This window comes from Cyanistes caeruleus, chromosome 5, assembly GCF_971803275.1.
Source record: "Cyanistes caeruleus chromosome 5, bCyaCae1.hap1.1, whole genome shotgun sequence".
Classification (NCBI taxonomy): Eukaryota; Metazoa; Chordata; class Aves; order Passeriformes; family Paridae; genus Cyanistes; species Cyanistes caeruleus.
Genome location: NC_141705.1, coordinates 82,352,254 through 82,370,045, shown reverse-complemented (window position 1 = coordinate 82,370,045; position 17,792 = coordinate 82,352,254). Strand labels below are relative to the sequence as shown.

The window sequence follows — 17,792 nt, the reverse complement described above, 5'->3', positions numbered from 1 at the left end:
CAGAAACCTATCTGCTCCTAAGAAGTTGGATGTTAGTTTGGAGGCAAAGTGTTATAATTACAGGTACCAGCAACCTTTAGGAAAGATACTTACGAGCTCTTCTCGCAGTGGTGCAGAGTGTCCAGTTTCTTTAGTCCTTTGAGTGTGTGATGTGTTTGAAAAGTAATCTATGAGAATAGTTTCTGCTCTTTCTCAAACACAGAGTCTCCTGCTGTTCATTGCAATTACTATTAAACCACAGCTTCTCCAAGCCTCCTTTTGCACTCTTCCTCTACACTTGTCTGTGGAAGTGTTAACTTGGCTTTAGAAATAACCTTTATGCTAAAGTTGAATGTGAGTTCATGTAAAAGTGCTTAACATCTTGGTCCGGGCAAGGCTAGCAGATAAAAAAATGTTGTTACGTATTGATATACATATATTGATCTTTTTATGTTTAACTTGTTGCAGAGCAAGTTCACAATGTAACCTGAGTAAATATCTCTGCTCTGGAGGAGCTCCAGACTGGAATAGCAGGATTGTTGCACTTATTGGCAGGGTTGAGTGTGGGAAGCTTAGACAGCATTTACCCACATTATTAATGGTTCTCAACAGTTCCTTATTTTGATAAGTATGAAAATCACCCACAGGTTTTTTTTCACAGTTATTAACATCTTGGCTGGCATAATGTCTCAAAGCTTAATTATATTCAGAATGTTTTTAGCCAGCTGTGTGTATTTGTAATTACATCACTCCCTTAGTTCCCTGTGCTTTTACTCACCATGCATGTTAGCTGTCTGTTCAAGTCTGTGAAATTACCTGCATGAGTGTAGCTGAGCGACTGTCTTGGAATGTGTTTGGAAATGTGTAGCTGGATGTGTGCAACAGAGCTCCAGGAAAGCAAATCTTTTGGAGGAAACTTGACTTTTTTTTTGTTTGTTTTTTTGTTTGTTTGTTTTCTTTTCCTGCCTGTGGTATCACAAATAAAAGGTTCTATTTTCTCTTTTCGGAGCTGAACTAAAGTACAGAGAATTTTCAGGTGTTTGCTTTGCTTTAGCACGTATGGGAGTAGTAAAGCTGTAACTTTGAGAAGCGTGAACCTGCATCCTCCTCGTTTGTTTCTCTTCAAACACGAGACCTTGTGCCTGTAACAAAGGTGTAGATTCAGTGGCAAGGCCGTGATTCAGAGTTTCAGCAATGCGCTGTATCTGTCTCGTCATGTCTGCTGTGGGTTCTCGAGATTTTACCTGGGGGGAGGGAAGATCCAAAAACGAGGGAGGAACTTCAGCTTGGATTATGCCACTGCAGTTACAAGTAGCATTTCACTGTGCCATTGCCAAAGGGAAGTTGTTGTTGGTTCATTGGTATCGGTGAAAGTTTCACTAAATCTTTAACAACAACAAAAAACATCCCAGTGTATACAGTTCTGAGCGCTAGCAAGTAAACCACCTTTGGCAAGTGTTTGGTCTGGCAGTTAGGAAATGGAACAAGCCAGCATGTTTGTGTAGCCAATAATTTTATCCTTTTCCCCCTTTTTGATCACTCAGCTGAGCCTATATTTAAGAATAAGTGAAAATGGTTTCTGCAGGCTGAGGCCAGGCACAGAAATGGCCTGTGACACGACAGGTGACATGTGGCACCTGTGTGACATCACGTAGCCCACCAGTGTCTACTGTCTCTTCATCCACTTCTTCAGGAGAAAAATGTGGCTGTGGGGAGAGCAGAGGTTTAAGGGGGTGATCAGAGTTCAAATTTCATTTACAAAAACAGATGGAAATGGCTTCCTTCACCAGGTCATCTGGCTGAAAAGTTCCTGTAGTGGAAATTAGTGTTATTAGATGGGTGGAAGGTGTTTTGATTCAGTTGCTTATCTTGCCAGTACTTGGATCCCATCTTCTAATCTCTGCTGGGTAGGTGAGAGAGTAAAGGTTATTTTTATCTCTTTAACAACAAAAGGATGCATTTCGGTTCTTCTTTTTTGTGTCTTTCATTGTTAAATTCAGTGTCCACATGTGCAAAAATAATGGAATGTCTTTAAACAGTATTTGCGATTTCCCACATCCCCACGTGTCCTCTTCACTTTGATGCTCCAAACTGCGCCCACACCAAAACCCAGTAATTGTTTGGCCCAGAGTACTTTACTGCACAGTTCCAAGGTATCTAAAAGAACAAGACAGGAGAACTCTGTGCATGTGGAGGGCAGCTGTGAAGCACTGAGATACCCAGCCTGATACTGCAGGGATGTATTAAACTGCAAGTGCAGCTCTCCATGTAAAACCACCACAGCACACGGAGTGTACCTGCGCGTGTTAAGATGAATTTGCCAAAATCTGCTGTTTGGGGAGTTGCTGTCCTGGTTTCTGGGAGCCTCAGGAGGACGAGTGAAGTGCTGGGGAGGAGGAGAAGCAGTGGCATCCCTGTGTGATCCCCAGCACCCTTTAGGTGCTTTTGGGCAGCAAGTTTCAGTGACAGAAAGGGAGATCTGCTTCAGCGAACAGTGTGGTGCATGTGTGGGTGTACTTGGCACTGTTTTATAGGCTTTTGTTGCCACAGCTATAATGCCAAGGGAGGAGGAGGGCTACAAGGACCAGGAACATGAAATAATGCAACAACTTACCCAGAACATTTAGCTGAAACAGCTCTTTTGGGTGGAGCATCATTTCCAGGAGTAACTGGTAGAGCAGGGTAGTAACACGCCACTGTAGTAGCTCACCTTTGCAAGTGGAACTGGAAATACCAATTAAATCGAAGTTGCTTGTATTTCTTTACAATTCCTTCCACAGTTTTGAAAAACAGCACTGCTGATTGTTGGGTCTTCATTAGATGCCTGTGTATAAAAGAAATCCTTTGTGCAAGATGTTTGTTATGTGATGTAGTTGTGATATCAGTGGAGGGCTTTACACGTGAGAACTGTTCTTTCTGACTTGCCAGTGTGGAAGAGATTCTGGAACATTGGTGCCTCCATGAGCAGGGAGGGATTCCCAGCGCTGAGCAGAAGAAGAGAGAGCCCCAACAAGTAACTGACGTGGTCCAAGGTGGTGGGCCTATATTGTGCATTGTCTCTGAGTGAGATTGACCACTACAATCTTCAAATCTATTTAATTAATGGAAGTGGTGGTCCTTCAGCTGTGCCTTCACAGCAGTGTGCAGGAAGCCTGGGCTCTGTGACAGCAGCTGCATCTGACGGTGTTTGCTGCCTCTCCGCGTTCATTGTGGTACCTGCCCGGCTATAGGCTGCTCCTCACTTATTGAATCCTTTCCAAATTAGCTCCCTGTGCAGCTTTCCCAAACAGTGGTCACAAAAACAGAATGTGCACGTCCCAGGTGCTTTTGCTAGAGCTTTAGTTAGTTGTTAGTAGTTTCTCAGTTGATTTGGGAGATCTGGCATTCATTTTGCCATGAAGAAGAGCCCAGTCTGTGTAATCACGTCACCATTCTGCTGCCCTGCAGACACTGGGGGAACCGTGGCCTGTTGTTGTGCTCCGTGAGAGCGAGGAGTGAATGGAAAGGTTTGTGTTAGGCTGTGACAGAAGCCAGAAGGCCAGGCTGGCTGCTGGCTAACTGGGGTCAGTGAGCTGCTGCAGGGCCAGTCAAGGTTCTTCTGCACTGAAGAGGGTGGTGTTCAGGGGCCTTACTGATACATACTGTTTGAATCATGGCACTGAGCCATAATTCCTTGCTTTTCCTTTCTATTGAAATTAAAATAGCTGCAGTAAGAGAAGCAAGGATAAGAAAAAGAAGGAACTCTGAGACACGGAGTAGATGCTCGCTGGTTGATATCGCACAGTGGGTAGTGAGAAGAACCCCAGAACATGGGATATGTGGTGTGACTGCTGAGCACATGATTTCACACTTGGGCAGTGCTGCAGGGATGCAGGGATCTGGTGTAGCTTTACAGGGACTCGTAAAGCCTTGTGGAAACAGTGCTTAGGCAGGAATTCCTCTGCATCACTTAATGCAGATGCACAAGACCCAGAACTGCCTTCAGGTTGAGACTTGCCATTGGTTTGTGTGATTAACCCTATTAGGTGTCTGATGTCCTCAGCTTTAAAGGAACCTAAGAATGAAGGGCTGTTTCCAAAGCAGTGGATCCTGTTTTTCAAGGAAACAATCTACATTTCATTTCTTCTGAAGAATCAAAGGAAGATTTCAAGGTTCTACAGAAGCTGCAAAATAGCAGCTCCTCCCCCATAGGCATCTAATTTGCACTTTCCAGATTGTCAGGGGAAGGCCTGGGTGACCAGCACCCATCTGGAGAAAGCAGGAGTAAAGCTGTGGACAGAGTTACTTTATTCCTGAGAAGCAGAAGCAGGACCTGATGGAACTGGCAGCACAACGCCACCTCCCCTGCTGCCATGAGATCAGTCACACGCTTACCTGCTGTGTGAGAACTGGGCTTTGGCCTGTTTCACTTGACAGGAAAGGAAAGCCTGGTCATGTTTTTGAGGCCAAGCTCTCCTCCCCCTTTTGGTCACTGGCATTCATCTTGGAAAACTGCACTCACCGTATCTGTATTTGCTCTTAGCCATGGAAACTTATCAGATGGCAGTTTGCCCAGCACAGACACCGGCTGTGTGTTCAAAATCTGGATCAGCTTCTGTGCTTAAGCTATCAGGGTGGTTTTATGCCAACTGACACAAAATCTGGCTTCTGCCACACCTGCCCACAGGTATTTCCATAATGGCACAATACAGGCAGAGGAATTCCCCAGCAACTTGGGAAAACAGTGCATTGTGTGTTTCCTGCTGGGTAGAGTTACTGACACCACAGGCAATGCATGTTGTACCTGACAGTCATTGGAAGGCTTTCTTAAGGAAATGCATGGTCTGGTTGTGGCTTATCCTCTTTGTAGGTAAGGCAGGAGTAGTTTGAATGACACCACAAAAAGAGGTAGGTAACATTGCCATGGAAACATATTTCAGTTTAAAGTGCCTACAGTGTCTTCTGTGCTAGTGGCTGTGTGTTCTTCAGATGTGGATACATTTCAATAATTATGATGTTAATCTGGAAATTCATGCTAACTGTATTAACTGTAAGCACCAGTCTAAAACATTAGGTGCTTCAAAATAGCATGACTATTAAAAAGGTTAATTGTTTGTGTTTGAGAATATTAAGAGTAACTGTCGTATGACATTTTAATTAATTAGTTGTATTTTACATCTGAAGAAAAAACCGCATTGTAGCTTGATTTCCTTTGCATATATTTTAACTGTATATGTCAGTGGTGGTGCCAGTCAGCAGAGTAATTAAAACCCTCTTGGTTGTGTTCACCACCTCTCCTTAAAGGGGGTTGAACTTGTTGTTCTTCAGTTCAGTGAGATATTCGCTGTTAACTTTGTGAATGCTCTCGTGAGGTCCCTGCTGGGGTTGCGGTTCAGACAGCATTTTATTAATTTAATTTACCTGTGCTCTTCAAAACTAATGAATATCATTTCCCAAAACCCCCAATATCCAATTTTTTTTCAATTCTTTTGTAATATTTCTGGTTTTGAGACCTTCTTTTTCCTGACAGTTAGGCACCACATAGATTCAGGAGATTCAAGATAAATACGCTAAGAGCAGTAGCAAGTGATCTTGTTTATTCCAAAGCCAGGTGCCTGGGTTTCCATCTCTTAACCTCTTCCCACACCCAGGCAGAGTCTGCTCTGTAGCGACTTCAGTGGAATTGAGGGTGTTTGTGTCAGTTATGCTTGCTCAGTTGTCTCTCCTGTGTGTGTGCCTTTGAAAAAGCAATGCTTCTGAAAGTGGGGTATGATTTATGAGGCCATTACTAAGCAAGCCAAAAATAAACGCCCCAAAACGAACAAGCAGAAAAGTCTCTCATGGTGGAAACCTAAAAAAACCCCAGCTCTCAGTATGAACAAGGTTAGTAAAGTGCTTATTGGTCAGACCATTCTTATATATTAGCAAATAACTTGCTGCAGTTTGTCCTGCAGTGAGTTCCTGCAAAGTTGAACAGAACTCCTTTGCAAACAACCTGTGATTCCAATCGATGGCATTTTGCACAGTAGGTAAGAATATCAAGTCAGGATTTATTGCTAAATTATATGAATTCCTCATATAAACAGGTTAACTTAATGCATTCAAGATGTACACTGAATTTGAATGATTGAATGTGCCTCATGGTTGGAGCTAATTCATCAGTACTTTCCTGTGTGCTACTTTGGAAAGACCTGCCCATTGGCATCTTTGCTGGATTTGGTTTAATTCAGGCACCCTAGTAACACTAATAAAAAAAATAGCCTTCTCTGGAGGAACTGAGTGTTTATGGCTGAAATTCCAATGGGAGTTTTGCCACTAGAACTGTATTTTTCCTTGAAGGCAACTCTCATCTTTGTTGTCTACATTGTGGAGCAGGAAAACAAATCAAACAGAGGACTGTACTCTTTGCCTCTCCGGTTTTAAGTTTCCTTCTGTCATCCCAGGGTGTCTTTTTAGGATGTGTGGGATGGAGGCTGACTGGATGACTCTGCTGCTGCTGGTGCTCTGCTGTCAATGACAGCAATTCCAGCAGCCTCCTGCTCTGCATGCTGCTCCCCAGGATCACAGAGCTGGGGGGGGTCACCTCCTTCCCTACAGAATGGCATCCCCAGCTTCCATAGCTCTCCTGCATATTGCAGGTGCAGTGTCCCAGCTGGCAGATGGGAGTGATGCACGTGCACTCCTGGGCTCATCCTGACCTGATGGCACCCAGATGTTCCTGGGACAGCTGGTCAGCCAAGGTCACGTGTGAAAAAATTGCCCCTTCCCAAAAGAATTTGTTGGGATTAACCTTCCGTCTGTCTGAGCAGAGGCTGCGTGAGTGCCTGTGCTGCCATGGGGAAAGGGCAAGGTGCTGCAGGTAGATCAGCTGGAACAGGTTGTGAAACCCTGGCCCAGAACTAGCCCTGGGTAATGCATTCAGATTAGGAGAAGCACCTCGCAGCCCCGGTCCTGGCCGTGTTCCATCCCTGCCGTGGCTGCAGTAACGCTTCTGCCTTGGCTTGTCCCTTCCCTGCAGTACCTGCCAGTCACAGCCCTTTGTCCATGTGTGGGCTGTGGAAGGGAAAAACGATTTGGAAACATTCTTAGTCAATGCCTTTTTCTCTTTTCTCTTAGAAGTGAAGAAGAAGGCTGCCTTTATCACTCCAGTGCCGGGAGGGGTAGGACCTATGACTGTTGCCATGCTTCTGAAGAACACACTCCTGGTCACTAAAAAGCTCATTTACTAGAGCAAACGGGTTACCTTGGAAGAGGAATCTGAGCTGGTCTATTTATTGATACACAAAACGTTTATTTTTTACTACAAATATATTTATTTCTACATTGTATTTATTTTTTCATGTCAAATATGTTAAATCTGATGGTTTATAAAATGTTCAAATACTTTGTGTTACCTCCTACTGACTTATTGTCAGCGAAAACAAACTTGGAGAATGCAGCCTACGCAGGTATGTTGCTGGTGGTGGTCAACTGTGTTTTTGAGAATGAAGAATGAAGCATAAATTACAACTGTACCTTTGTATTGGGGCAGTTATCAAGACCTTGTAAACACTTGGGAGCTGTTCAAATAATTTAAAAACTAAGACATGCTAGATATCTTTTAAATACATGGTTTGGGTTCTGAGGTCACTAAGCACTCTGGATGTAGTTCAGAGTCCTTAAATGTATTTTTTTTGAACACTTAGAGCCAGCAGTGGCCAGGCAGTGATGTTGACATAAATACAAATGTTCAGTAAATGATTTAAAACAGTAAAATAATCTTGAATGCTGGTGAAATTCTGGCTTTAAACATCTGCAAGAGGTAAGCATGAATAAGTAGCTAGAGTTGAGCCGGGAATTTTGTTTCCATATCTGGACAAATTGTTTTGGTGCATAATGCCCCCATCTCACAAAAACCCTTTGAACCTGAACACTGAATTTGATGGAAATTGAACGGAATGCATTTGAATTGAATGGAATTTAGTGCAATGTAGTTAAAATCACTATATACCTACAACATACGTAGAGCAGCAGAAGATGAAGAGGAGGAAAAGAAAACCAAAACTTTATCCCTGATGAAATATTTGTGTTGGAACTTTAAGCCATTTAACTATTCTCTTATTTTTTGAAACTGCATGAGGAGGGCTTTTTTTCGCTCAGCGTTGCAAGCCTTGGCTTTAATGGCCACAATATTTTGCTGGCTAGAGAAGAGCATATGGGATAAGATCAGTATGTTTCCATTCCCAAAGGTTGGTTCCTGGGTGGATCTAGAATGGTCCTGTGCAGTGTGAAAGTTGTAGTGGAGTGACTGCTGAGATGCCAGGTGGGCTGAGTGTGCACACTGGTGACGTTACCACAGGCAGTGCTGGCCGGTTTGGCTGGGATTACCGATGTATTTTCATCGGGAGCCTTAGGTGTTTGCCAGTGGGCCAGAGATGGCTTGAAAGGGGAAGGAAAAAGACTGTGGCTGAGTTCTACTGCCGTTTGAAGGGAATAGGAAAATTAAAGGGGGAAATGCACATGCTGTGATAAAGAAGTCAAGGTGGAGCGTCATTTCTGTGCTGACTGTTCTTGTGATGGACTTTGAGAGTTTGTTTTAGCACGGTGTTTGCAGAAGTTTGACAGGATTATTACTGAATATGTAATGCCAATGGTGCAGACACTTGCTTGTCTTTTCAAATGTAAGTGGTAATATAAATTTATGTGGTAATATAAGTGGTAGGAGGATCAAGGCACCTATGGAGACCGCACTTGGACTGATCAACCCGTGACTGAAAGATGGAATAAAACTCGCTCACTGTTACCTTGGTCTTGCTGGAGGATGTTGATGTGCTTTGGGGTATGGTTGTGTTTGTTCTTCCTCTGTTTACTGTGTGTTGGAAGCACGGCAAGGGGGGGAGACCCTGCTGGTTCAGACCCTGCTGTGTCCATCTGTTTGCACTGCTATTTGTTTTATTTGATTTGACTCTGATCATATCTGTGTTTTTGGGCCGAGTAACCATTTATGGCGCTGTGCTTGTGTCCCTCGAGCGAGCCTGCCTGTGTCATGCCCTACCAGCAGGTCACCGTGCATCATGAGCCTTTTCCCTTTCTCCTGTGATGCCTGGCTCGGCATTACAGCCCAGCCAGCGAGGCTTGGCTCCACAGCACACTGTCTGCAGAGCTGCTGGAGGCATCTGTGAGAGTGCTGCCCGCTGGGAGAACATCCAGAAGGAGCATTCAGAGGGAAGGGCCCATTAGACAAGGCAAAAGGCAGGCTGGTGTGCCCGACCTGGTCAAGGTTTGTCCAAGGACAAACGCCCTGCGGCAGGCGGAGCACGGCCTTGCCCACTGCAGCCTTGTCCCGGGCCTACCGCACCCATTGCGTTGCCTCATGGCAAAGCCTCCTCTCGGATTCGGGCCAGATTAAGCTGCCATTGTGCAGCTGAGTGTTGAAAGCAAGGCTCACGAGCCTCATTCCTGCTTGGGACTGAGAGCAGAGGTGAGCCAGGTAGGCATAAACGCTCCTGTCCGTCCAGGGAGTGTGCAAGTTGCACTCAATCAGTGTGCAGGCATGCAGTAATTCAGGATAGCAAAGGAAGGGAAAAGCCTCCTGGAATGCAGTCCACGAGCAGGAAAACGCGTAATTAAAATATGCATAACTAGCTTGTGTTTTTCCCTTAACACGTGAAGTGGTTAGATGTAATCCTATAGATGGCTGAGGAGAATGCAGTGGAGGGGAAGAACTTGAGCCAAGCAGAGTTACTGGGACACTTACCGGAAGACTTTTGGTTTTAAAATATAAAAATTGTGAAATGTTTTGGTTGCTTGGAGCTCACAGTTGAGGAAGTGAGAGTTGTTGCTGAGGTGAAGTATGTAGCTCTCCCTTGGTCAGTCAGGTTGTTGATGTCTCTGTGCGTTCCTGAACTGGGTTTTTCCAATTACCTGCTCTAGTCTGGGCAAATCAGTACCCTTGAGAGAGACCAGTCCTACTTGTTCCAAGCTGCCTGTGACCAAGGAGGCTGGACAAAGGAGCGTTTGGAGCTGTGGAGAGTGGTTTAGTACAAGGAGCATGTTTGGCAGGTCTGGTCTAGAGACCCTGCAAACGCTTTACGTGAAAAGTATGATTGTTCTCGTTAAGCACAGTTACTTCTTGGAGAGGCAGAAATGGGCTTTTCTGGCAGAAATGAGGGGATCTACTGCTATAGGAGGCAAGAGTTTACCTGCTCTTTCAGTCTGTGGTTCCTCAGTGCTTGTGCCTGGCCAGCTCTGGGCTCGTGCCCCGCAGCTCCAGCCAGCAGTCCCAGGCCTCGCACTGGCCGCTGGGCTGCCTCGCTTCCAGGGCTGTGCGCTGTCAGGCTGAACGGAAAGTGATTAGCACAGCCCTCAGGCTTGCAGGGCCTGGGATCAAAGGGCTCCCGCTGGCAGTCACTGATGAAGAACATCATCCACAATCTTTGTGTCCGATCGCTTCCTAATCTCGGCACTAGCTGTACCCGAAGTTCCTCCTCTGGATGGCCGGCATCGAGGGACAGGGAGGACCCTGGGAGCAGCACTGGCAGAGCAGGGACTGGTGCTCTGCACTCTGAACTCCTGTGGAGCATCCTGAGGGTGAATAGCCTCCTGGAAGTAATAGAAGACCTACATTGTGAAGGAGAAGGAAGGACCACATTTTCACATCCTGGGTTGGGTTTTTTTTCCCCTCACCTTTATTTTGCTGGTTTTTTGTTCTGCTCTGTCAGATTCCGGGTCTCGCTCTAAAACTGTACCTTTGCCTGCACGATTATGCCCACAGGTAATAGGAAACCAGGGTTTCAAAAGAAAACCTGATGCCATTGCTAGATAATAGCAGTTTCCTAAATAAATGTGTGGTTGCCCTGGGGGTTAGGTTGTTACCAGATGCACCTTTTCTTGATTGGTGAGAACAGGAGATGACGCTTCCTGGCGTATAAGTGCAGGAGAAAACACGGGAGCACAGATAAGCAGAGCGAGCGAGCCACCTGGAAAGAAGACCTGAGAAGGTGTTAAAGCAACTGCCTGCCATGGCATTTGGAATGCTAATCTATATTTTGCTGAAAGGTAGGTTTGGAAGAGGCTTTTCTGTGTTGTGAGGCCCAAGGCTTTGTTGAACACTATTTCTCTCCTTCTGAAGTAGGTGGTGGGGTGGGAGGCGTGCAGAGACATTGAGGAGCAGAGCTACTTCAGCAGTTTGAAACCTGGATGAAATTTTAACTGATAGGGTATAATTTAGACTCTTTGAAAATAAGCTACTTAAACTGGTAAATAGGTGTAGGGTCGTAGTATGTTACATGTATCTGTGCTGTAAATTGTGCAAGATGATAGAATGGAAAACAGGATGGATTTGTATTTTGGGATATTTGCAAGCCATCGTTTGTTGTCCCACAATCATAATTACACTGTGTCAAAAGGAAGTTTGAGGCAAGAGTGTTTTAAATTAATTGTTATTGTATTGCTGCCTTCTCTGGGGTTTGTTTGAAGTGCATCTTGTATGAAGTGCTTTCTGGGTGAAATGAACCTTGAATAGATATACTGAGCTTTTCTGTTCCAGTAAGCATCTATTTGCATTACACAGCAATGGGGGCACTGAGTGAAGAGTCAGCTATTACTGCTTCATCCCTCAGCACTGACTTATGGAATAATTGGACAAAAAACAACACTGAAGGTATTGCTTTTTTGTTCTGTTTGTTTCTGTTAATCTGTCAATTAGGGAAAAAACGCAACCAACAAACCAAAACTTCCAGCAAAATCTGTGATGTTAGCTGCTGCGATGCTGCATCCCTTGGACACTGTTGGATTTGTGAGTTTTATTTGTGAGATCAGCTGATTTCTTCACGGAGCCTTTGAAGCCTCTCTGGAGTAAGAGCTGCCACCCAGCTGGGGTAGGCTCAGCAATGAGCAGCCAAAGGAACATTTAACTCAAGTTCAGTCATAATTTGAAGAAGACGTTTTAAGGCTGATGTTCTGGGTTTCTGATGGCAATTTCTGTTACTCTTTGCTGGTGCTTGGTTTCTGTCTGTCCTCAGCACACACCTTAATGCGCAGAAGTGAGAATGAACAGGCACAACTCTGAGCGATGTCTCTCACGAGTTGTTACTCAGAAGTTTCTGTCTTAGTTGCAGTTTCGCTTTTGGCTGTCTGGGCTTTTACAGCCCTCCTCAGAGTGCTGGCTCTCTCCCTTCTTCCTTTCTCTTTCCTGACTGAAATGTGAACTCAGGCTCTTTTTCCTGCCAACATCTGAGAGCAGAGCTCTGTTTACCCTGCCAGCTGCATTCTTGATGTTACCTGAGATGCTGGTGATGTCATTGCTTTCGGAGAGCCGAGCGATCCGGGAATGAGGTTTTGGCAGGTCAGTAAAGGAGGAGAGGAATCTAACTGCAATACTTTTTAATGTCTCTGGACTTTGAAAGGCATATAAACACGCACACAAATTGTCTTCTGTCAGTTCTAAGTCATCACAGGATGTCTTCCAAGCTTTTTTTAGTAGATCCACAAGCTTATTCTTACTTTATCATAACAAGACCAGCTGTTTTATTTTCATTTCTGATCTCTTACAGTGGTACAGTGTTGTATATACGTTCATCCATGCACACACTATATGTGTGGGTTCCTTATATACGTATATATATGTATATATATATATATACACACATGAAATATGTTTCCAGACTCCTATGCATGTAAAGTCGGTAAAGTGTTGATTTTTGACCGCAGTACTTGGGTTTGTCAGTGCAGCACTGTGGTCTGGTGTGGTCTGTCTGTGACACGATGCTTGCAGAGCTGCATACAGCGATCAGGAGGATAATGAAGCTGGAATACGTTTTTGTGACCCTGTTTGTGTTGTTTCTAGAAAGCAGGAGTGATAGGTTATGTTTCAGCAAAGAGGAGGTTTATTTACAGAGTCACAGCCATGTCTGCAGTAATCTCTGAACCTTTGTGGCAGCTGGAGATGTGGTAGTCAACTATACGTCAGCATTTTCTTTTGAGAGAGCTCCTCTCAAAGACAGAATCAAATTGACAAACACTCAAGCACACAGGGAGTTAAAAGTATATTTTGGTGGGCCTCTTACAAAGCCAGTGAACAGTTAATGAACAGCCTTTTCAGAAAGAAGATTTCAAAGAAATGCTTAGATGGGCACCAGAGAAACTCACTGAATCTCCCCAGTTTTCTGAGAGCTTCTATTCCCGTGCACTGTAAGTTCATATTTAAGATTTACTGCCAGGGTTCAGTAATACTGGGTTCTAAGAACATGAATTCCTGGTTCCGTATCACTGGAGGAACTGGCAGTTTCCTGTGGGATTCAAATTGTTTAGGGAATTGTTTGTGGAAAACTATTAATTTCTGCTCAGTCTGTTTGCCTGCTATTTAGAAGATGTGGTCCTGTTTCCTTCTTTTATATCACATAGGCTTCACTTGTCACCAGTGCTGGAGAGTTTTGGGCTCGGTGATGAGCTGAGAGGGGAAAAGGTCATGGAGAGGAACTGGGAGCTGGCACAGCATGGACAAAGAACTTTCAGTGATGTTCGGGCTGACGGAGAGCCTTCGTAGCAAAATGGGCAGCCAGGAGTAGGGAAGGACCTGGTTGCACTGGGATGGAAATGGCATCTCTCGATTGCCATCAGCTGGTTCCTTGCAGCCAGTAAAGGAGGCCCTGGACCTGGGACTGAGCCCTTCCCTGCCTCCCCTTTCCCACTGCTTTTCCTCCCTGGTGCACCATACTTGAGGACTGAGCTGTCATGGTCTTACTGGCTGACTGCTTTTGTTGCCAGTCTGTTAGTTTTGGCAAGCCCAGGCTTCCAAGTACCTGTAGCCTTGATTTCATGTCAGATCTTGCCAGGTGTATCTGTTCAAATGACTCAGTTGCAGGCAGCTGTCAAGTGCTTACACGGCATGTTTCTCTCCCCTCACGTGACATGAAAGGGCACATGGACCTGTTTATTCAACAGCTTGTTTAGTATCTAGGCAGACAGTATGATAGGAATTAACATAATGCTCTGGGGCAGACTAGGAAATCATCCTTTTTGTTTTCAAGACTCATTCTTTCAGAGGTAATTTGTACTTTTGCAACGTCAAAATAATTAGCACACGGGATTTTTGTGTGTAGACTAAACAGCTGATCTCGCCCACAACGGACCAAGCTGTTCCTCCTGAAGGTGACGAAGGAATGTGTTGGTTTGTCTCAAGTGCTTTCTAGGCAGGCTGCTGCTCCAGGCTGACCTGGGTTTCTAATGACAGCAGCACTCAGGGAAGAGGTTCCTGTACCCGCACAAAGCCAGGTTTCCTGCACATGTGGCTAGGTGGAAGTCTGCCACCTCTCGGCAGCAGTGGCGTGAGTGAGGAGGGATTTTTGGGATGTGGAAATCCATCTGGTGGAAGTTGAGGTAGAGGTGGCTGGGGATTTTGTGCTTCTGGGATGTGAATTTGTACCTTCCTCGTGTTTATTTTCTTTCTTCCCCCCGAGAAAGAGATGGAAATGAAAAACTAAACCTGTTCAACAGACACCTTCTCTGGGCCTAGCAGCAGAGTGGCACTTTGGGCAGTGGGAAATGCTGGCTAAAGGCTCCCATTGAAGGGTTATTTTTGGTGTTTTTTCTAGTGCACTTGGTGCTGAAATGGTGATCCAAAACAGTTAGTGCCTGAGTATTTGAGGAGGCTCCTGAGAAAAGTGCCAATGCACCATTGCCTATTTTCTGAAACTCTTCCCTGGTAGCTGGTCTGTAGGTACTTTAGACCTAACCAGAATGGGCTTTTGCAAGTCCCCGGCATCCTGGATCTGCTTGGCACACTGAGCCCTGCAGCTGTGCTCACCACATGCTTTCCATTGTGCTTTCCTCATCAGAGAGCAGTGGTAGTGTGCCTGTGCAGCCAGTAGGGTCATCCATCTCCTGTCCCAAAAATCTGTCTTGTCTTCATGAGAACTGCCCTTACTTAACTTCTTCCTGAAGTCTGTCTCTCTAAGGCCTGGTCCTTTGCTGACTGTGCTCTTGGCCAACAAGCCTCTGTCTCCAGAGGTTGTCAGCAGCATTCCCAGAGCCAGCCAGAAGAGAGCCAGAGTTGGTACTGGAGCTCCTATTTAGCCAGCACCAACTTCCTCCCTTGCATTGTGTTTCCAGGCCCCACGGTGTGCAGAGAAACTTGTGGGTAACTTTTTCTCTGGGGAAGGATGGATAAGATGCCCTTTCCTCAGCCATTAGAAGTTAACTCTAAAACAAGACATCCTTCTCCCACCTCTGTAGCTTTTCCTGAGGAAGTGCAGTAAGCCAACATGTCATTTATCAAGCAGACCTGCATTGTCACTTGTTCTGCCCAAGTCTCTTGCTAAGCTGGAAGTCTGATTACTCTGTCAGGTTCGAGAGGCACTGTTCTCAAAGGAACAGTGTTTGATCTGAGTGTCAGTGATAGCATCATGCCTTTTGGGTGTCCCAACCACATCATTCACAGCTGAAGCTGAGAGCTGCTCTAGTGAGAGCAGCTGTTTGCCATTGCTTGTCATCTCTGATAAAGCTGCAGAGAGGAGGAAGGAAAAAAAAAACAAACCCAAAGCCGCTTAGAAGAGCACACAAAGGAGGCTGCTGCCATTAAATGGCTCGGGCTGGAATTGGGGAATTTAGGGGGTTGGTGCTGCTAATCCTGCAAAGTGTGTGGTGGGATCACAAGCTGCCCCCAAGGGGCTTCTGTCATTGGCAATGGTTCCATGAGTGTACTATCTCCAGACCTTGATTCAGCACTTAGTCAGAAAGGAAGGGTTCTGCTTGCTGTCCCTTTGTTGAGTCACCTTTGTTGAGCAGACCTTGTCACCTTGCTGCAAGATGTTATTTTTCTTGTGGTCATAACTGAAAGCTGGTGTTGGCATGCACTCGGTTAGGAAATCACCTTCAGCTGTCACTGAGGCAGTCCCCTGAAATAGTAAGTCATTGCTTGGACACCCCACCCCAGCAGGGATTCCTGTGCCTGGGTAGAGAGACCAGTTGGAACAGATGCCTGCCGTGATGGTGAAGCTTTGGAGCTTTCTCCTCACCTGCTGCACCCCTGTTCCTAGGACTTCTTTTTTCCCATTTGAGCCGCAGTTGAATAGGGGAATAAGGTAGCATTTTCTGTTCCAGAAGTGTGCTTGCTGACCCGGTTGTGTAGAATTTAGAACAAGTTCAGAACCTTGGTAGCCATGGACCGTGCTTTTGCACAGCAAAACCATCCAGGCAGTCTAGGCAGCTTACAGTTGTGTCACGGGACACTCAGCTAACATCAAACCATGGAGAACCGTGGCTGCAGAGCTGGCAGGCAGAACAGGAGCACTAGAAATGTAATAGCTTGTCTTGGGATAAGGAAAAGAAAAAATTAATGAACTATTCATGGAATTCACACTGGGAAGGATACTGAGACTAATGCAGTGTTCTCATTGTGTCCTAAACCCCTGCTGTTCCTAGGATTTCTGATTGGATTTCAGGTTGGGTAGTGCTGATGTCAGGCTGTGTAGTGTCCCATAGTAATTTCTGTCAATGTTCCTCAAGAGCAAGTGATTGATTTACAGTTTGTGCTTTCTCAAAGCTGTGCCTGGCTGGTTCTTTCTGTGCTGCTTTGCTCAGTGCTGACTGAATCAGCTCACGAGACTCCGCACAGTGAACTGACGTGCTGAGTGTTTGCTGCACACAGTGTCTGCTCTGCTCCAGGTGTGAAAATACCTTCAAATGATGTTTTGTCCTTAACATAACATGACTTTTTTCTGTTCCACAGTAGATTATACAGAGCAGCCAAAGCTCTTGAAGCTGATGCAGACCTGCCTTGAGGAACACCACAGCTATTGTATCAATGGGCTCTGCGCCTTCCACAGCGAGCTGAGGAAGCCCATATGCAAGTAAGGAACCCTGCTTGTTATCACATCCTTCTTCAAAAATGGCACTGGCATTGATTCTTGATGTGCTGCATGTGCAGCCTCACAGTGTCAGCCAGGGAGCTGCAGGATTAACGTCTGGCACAGTGCTGAGTGCTGTGGTGCCTCAGGGCTGCCAACAAGGATGTAGCGCTGTGCTGGTGTAAAACTGAGGAAGGGAGAGGGGGACTTGGCAGCTTTGTAGGTCACTGCCATGGTGCCATCTCAAATCACAGCTGGTGCTGGAGGAAGTAGTAGAGGAATCAATAGATGCTCACAGTAAGTACTAAGAAGGGAACGGGACCTTCCAACATACCAGCTCCAACTCCCTTATTCCACAGCCACATACCAGTCAGGACCATGGTGTCCTTAGAGTTCTCTGGGATGCACAGTGGGCAGCCTTGGCCTTTGGAGACATTACAGCAGCCAAGGATCAGCAGAGCACAGGGCTCTTGGTCCACACCCTGCACGACGAGGGGAGTTTAGACTGCATTGCTGCTGTGCCTGCAGTACTCGAGCTAGCTTGAAACTAGATAAACTGGGATGACTGGTAGTCTTGGTGGAGGGAAGAGGCTCCGAGTGAGCGCCAGGCTCAGCCTTTGCTTGTTTAGACTTCTTGTGAATTGTTTAAAACTGATGAAAACTAACGCATGTTTGAAATGGAAAGCAAAACGAGTCCTGAATAATTTTTGCATCATGTGTATTTATTTTGTAGGTGCCTTGCAGGTTATAATGGAGAAAGGTGTGAACATTTAACGCTAAATTCATATGCACATAATTCCTATGAGCGCTACATCGCAGTGGGAATTGGCATAGGAATACTGACCAGTGGCATACTCGCCATCATCTACTACTATGTAAGAAAGAGGTACGGGAAATCTGGAACCTTCTGATGGCATTGGTCTGAATTTCAGCGGGCAGAGTTGTGAGGGCACTGGGATTGTGTTTTTGCCTGCTACTAATCTGTGGTGTGATCTTGAAGGAACTAAC

At 45.5% G+C, this 17,792-nt stretch overlaps 1 protein-coding gene across 6 annotated transcripts in view; it reads left to right on the top strand.

The window, feature by feature from the left end:
- Positions 1-17,792, top strand: part of LOC111929467 (bifunctional methylenetetrahydrofolate dehydrogenase/cyclohydrolase 2, mitochondrial) — a 36,523-nt gene that overhangs the window by 17,120 nt on the left and 1,611 nt on the right. For 3 of the 6 annotated variants that reach the window (XM_086890934.1, XM_086890933.1, XM_023927059.2), the window contains 2 exons: positions 16,667-16,787; positions 17,518-17,670. In XM_086890934.1, coding sequence (XP_086747060.1) covers positions 16,667-16,787; positions 17,518-17,670 — 274 coding nt within the window. Of the gene's footprint in view, positions 1-7,074; positions 8,741-16,666; positions 16,788-17,517; positions 17,671-17,792 lie in introns of those variants that run through there. The other 3 variants (XM_086890935.1, XM_023927062.2, XM_086890932.1) reach the window with 2 other exon arrangements.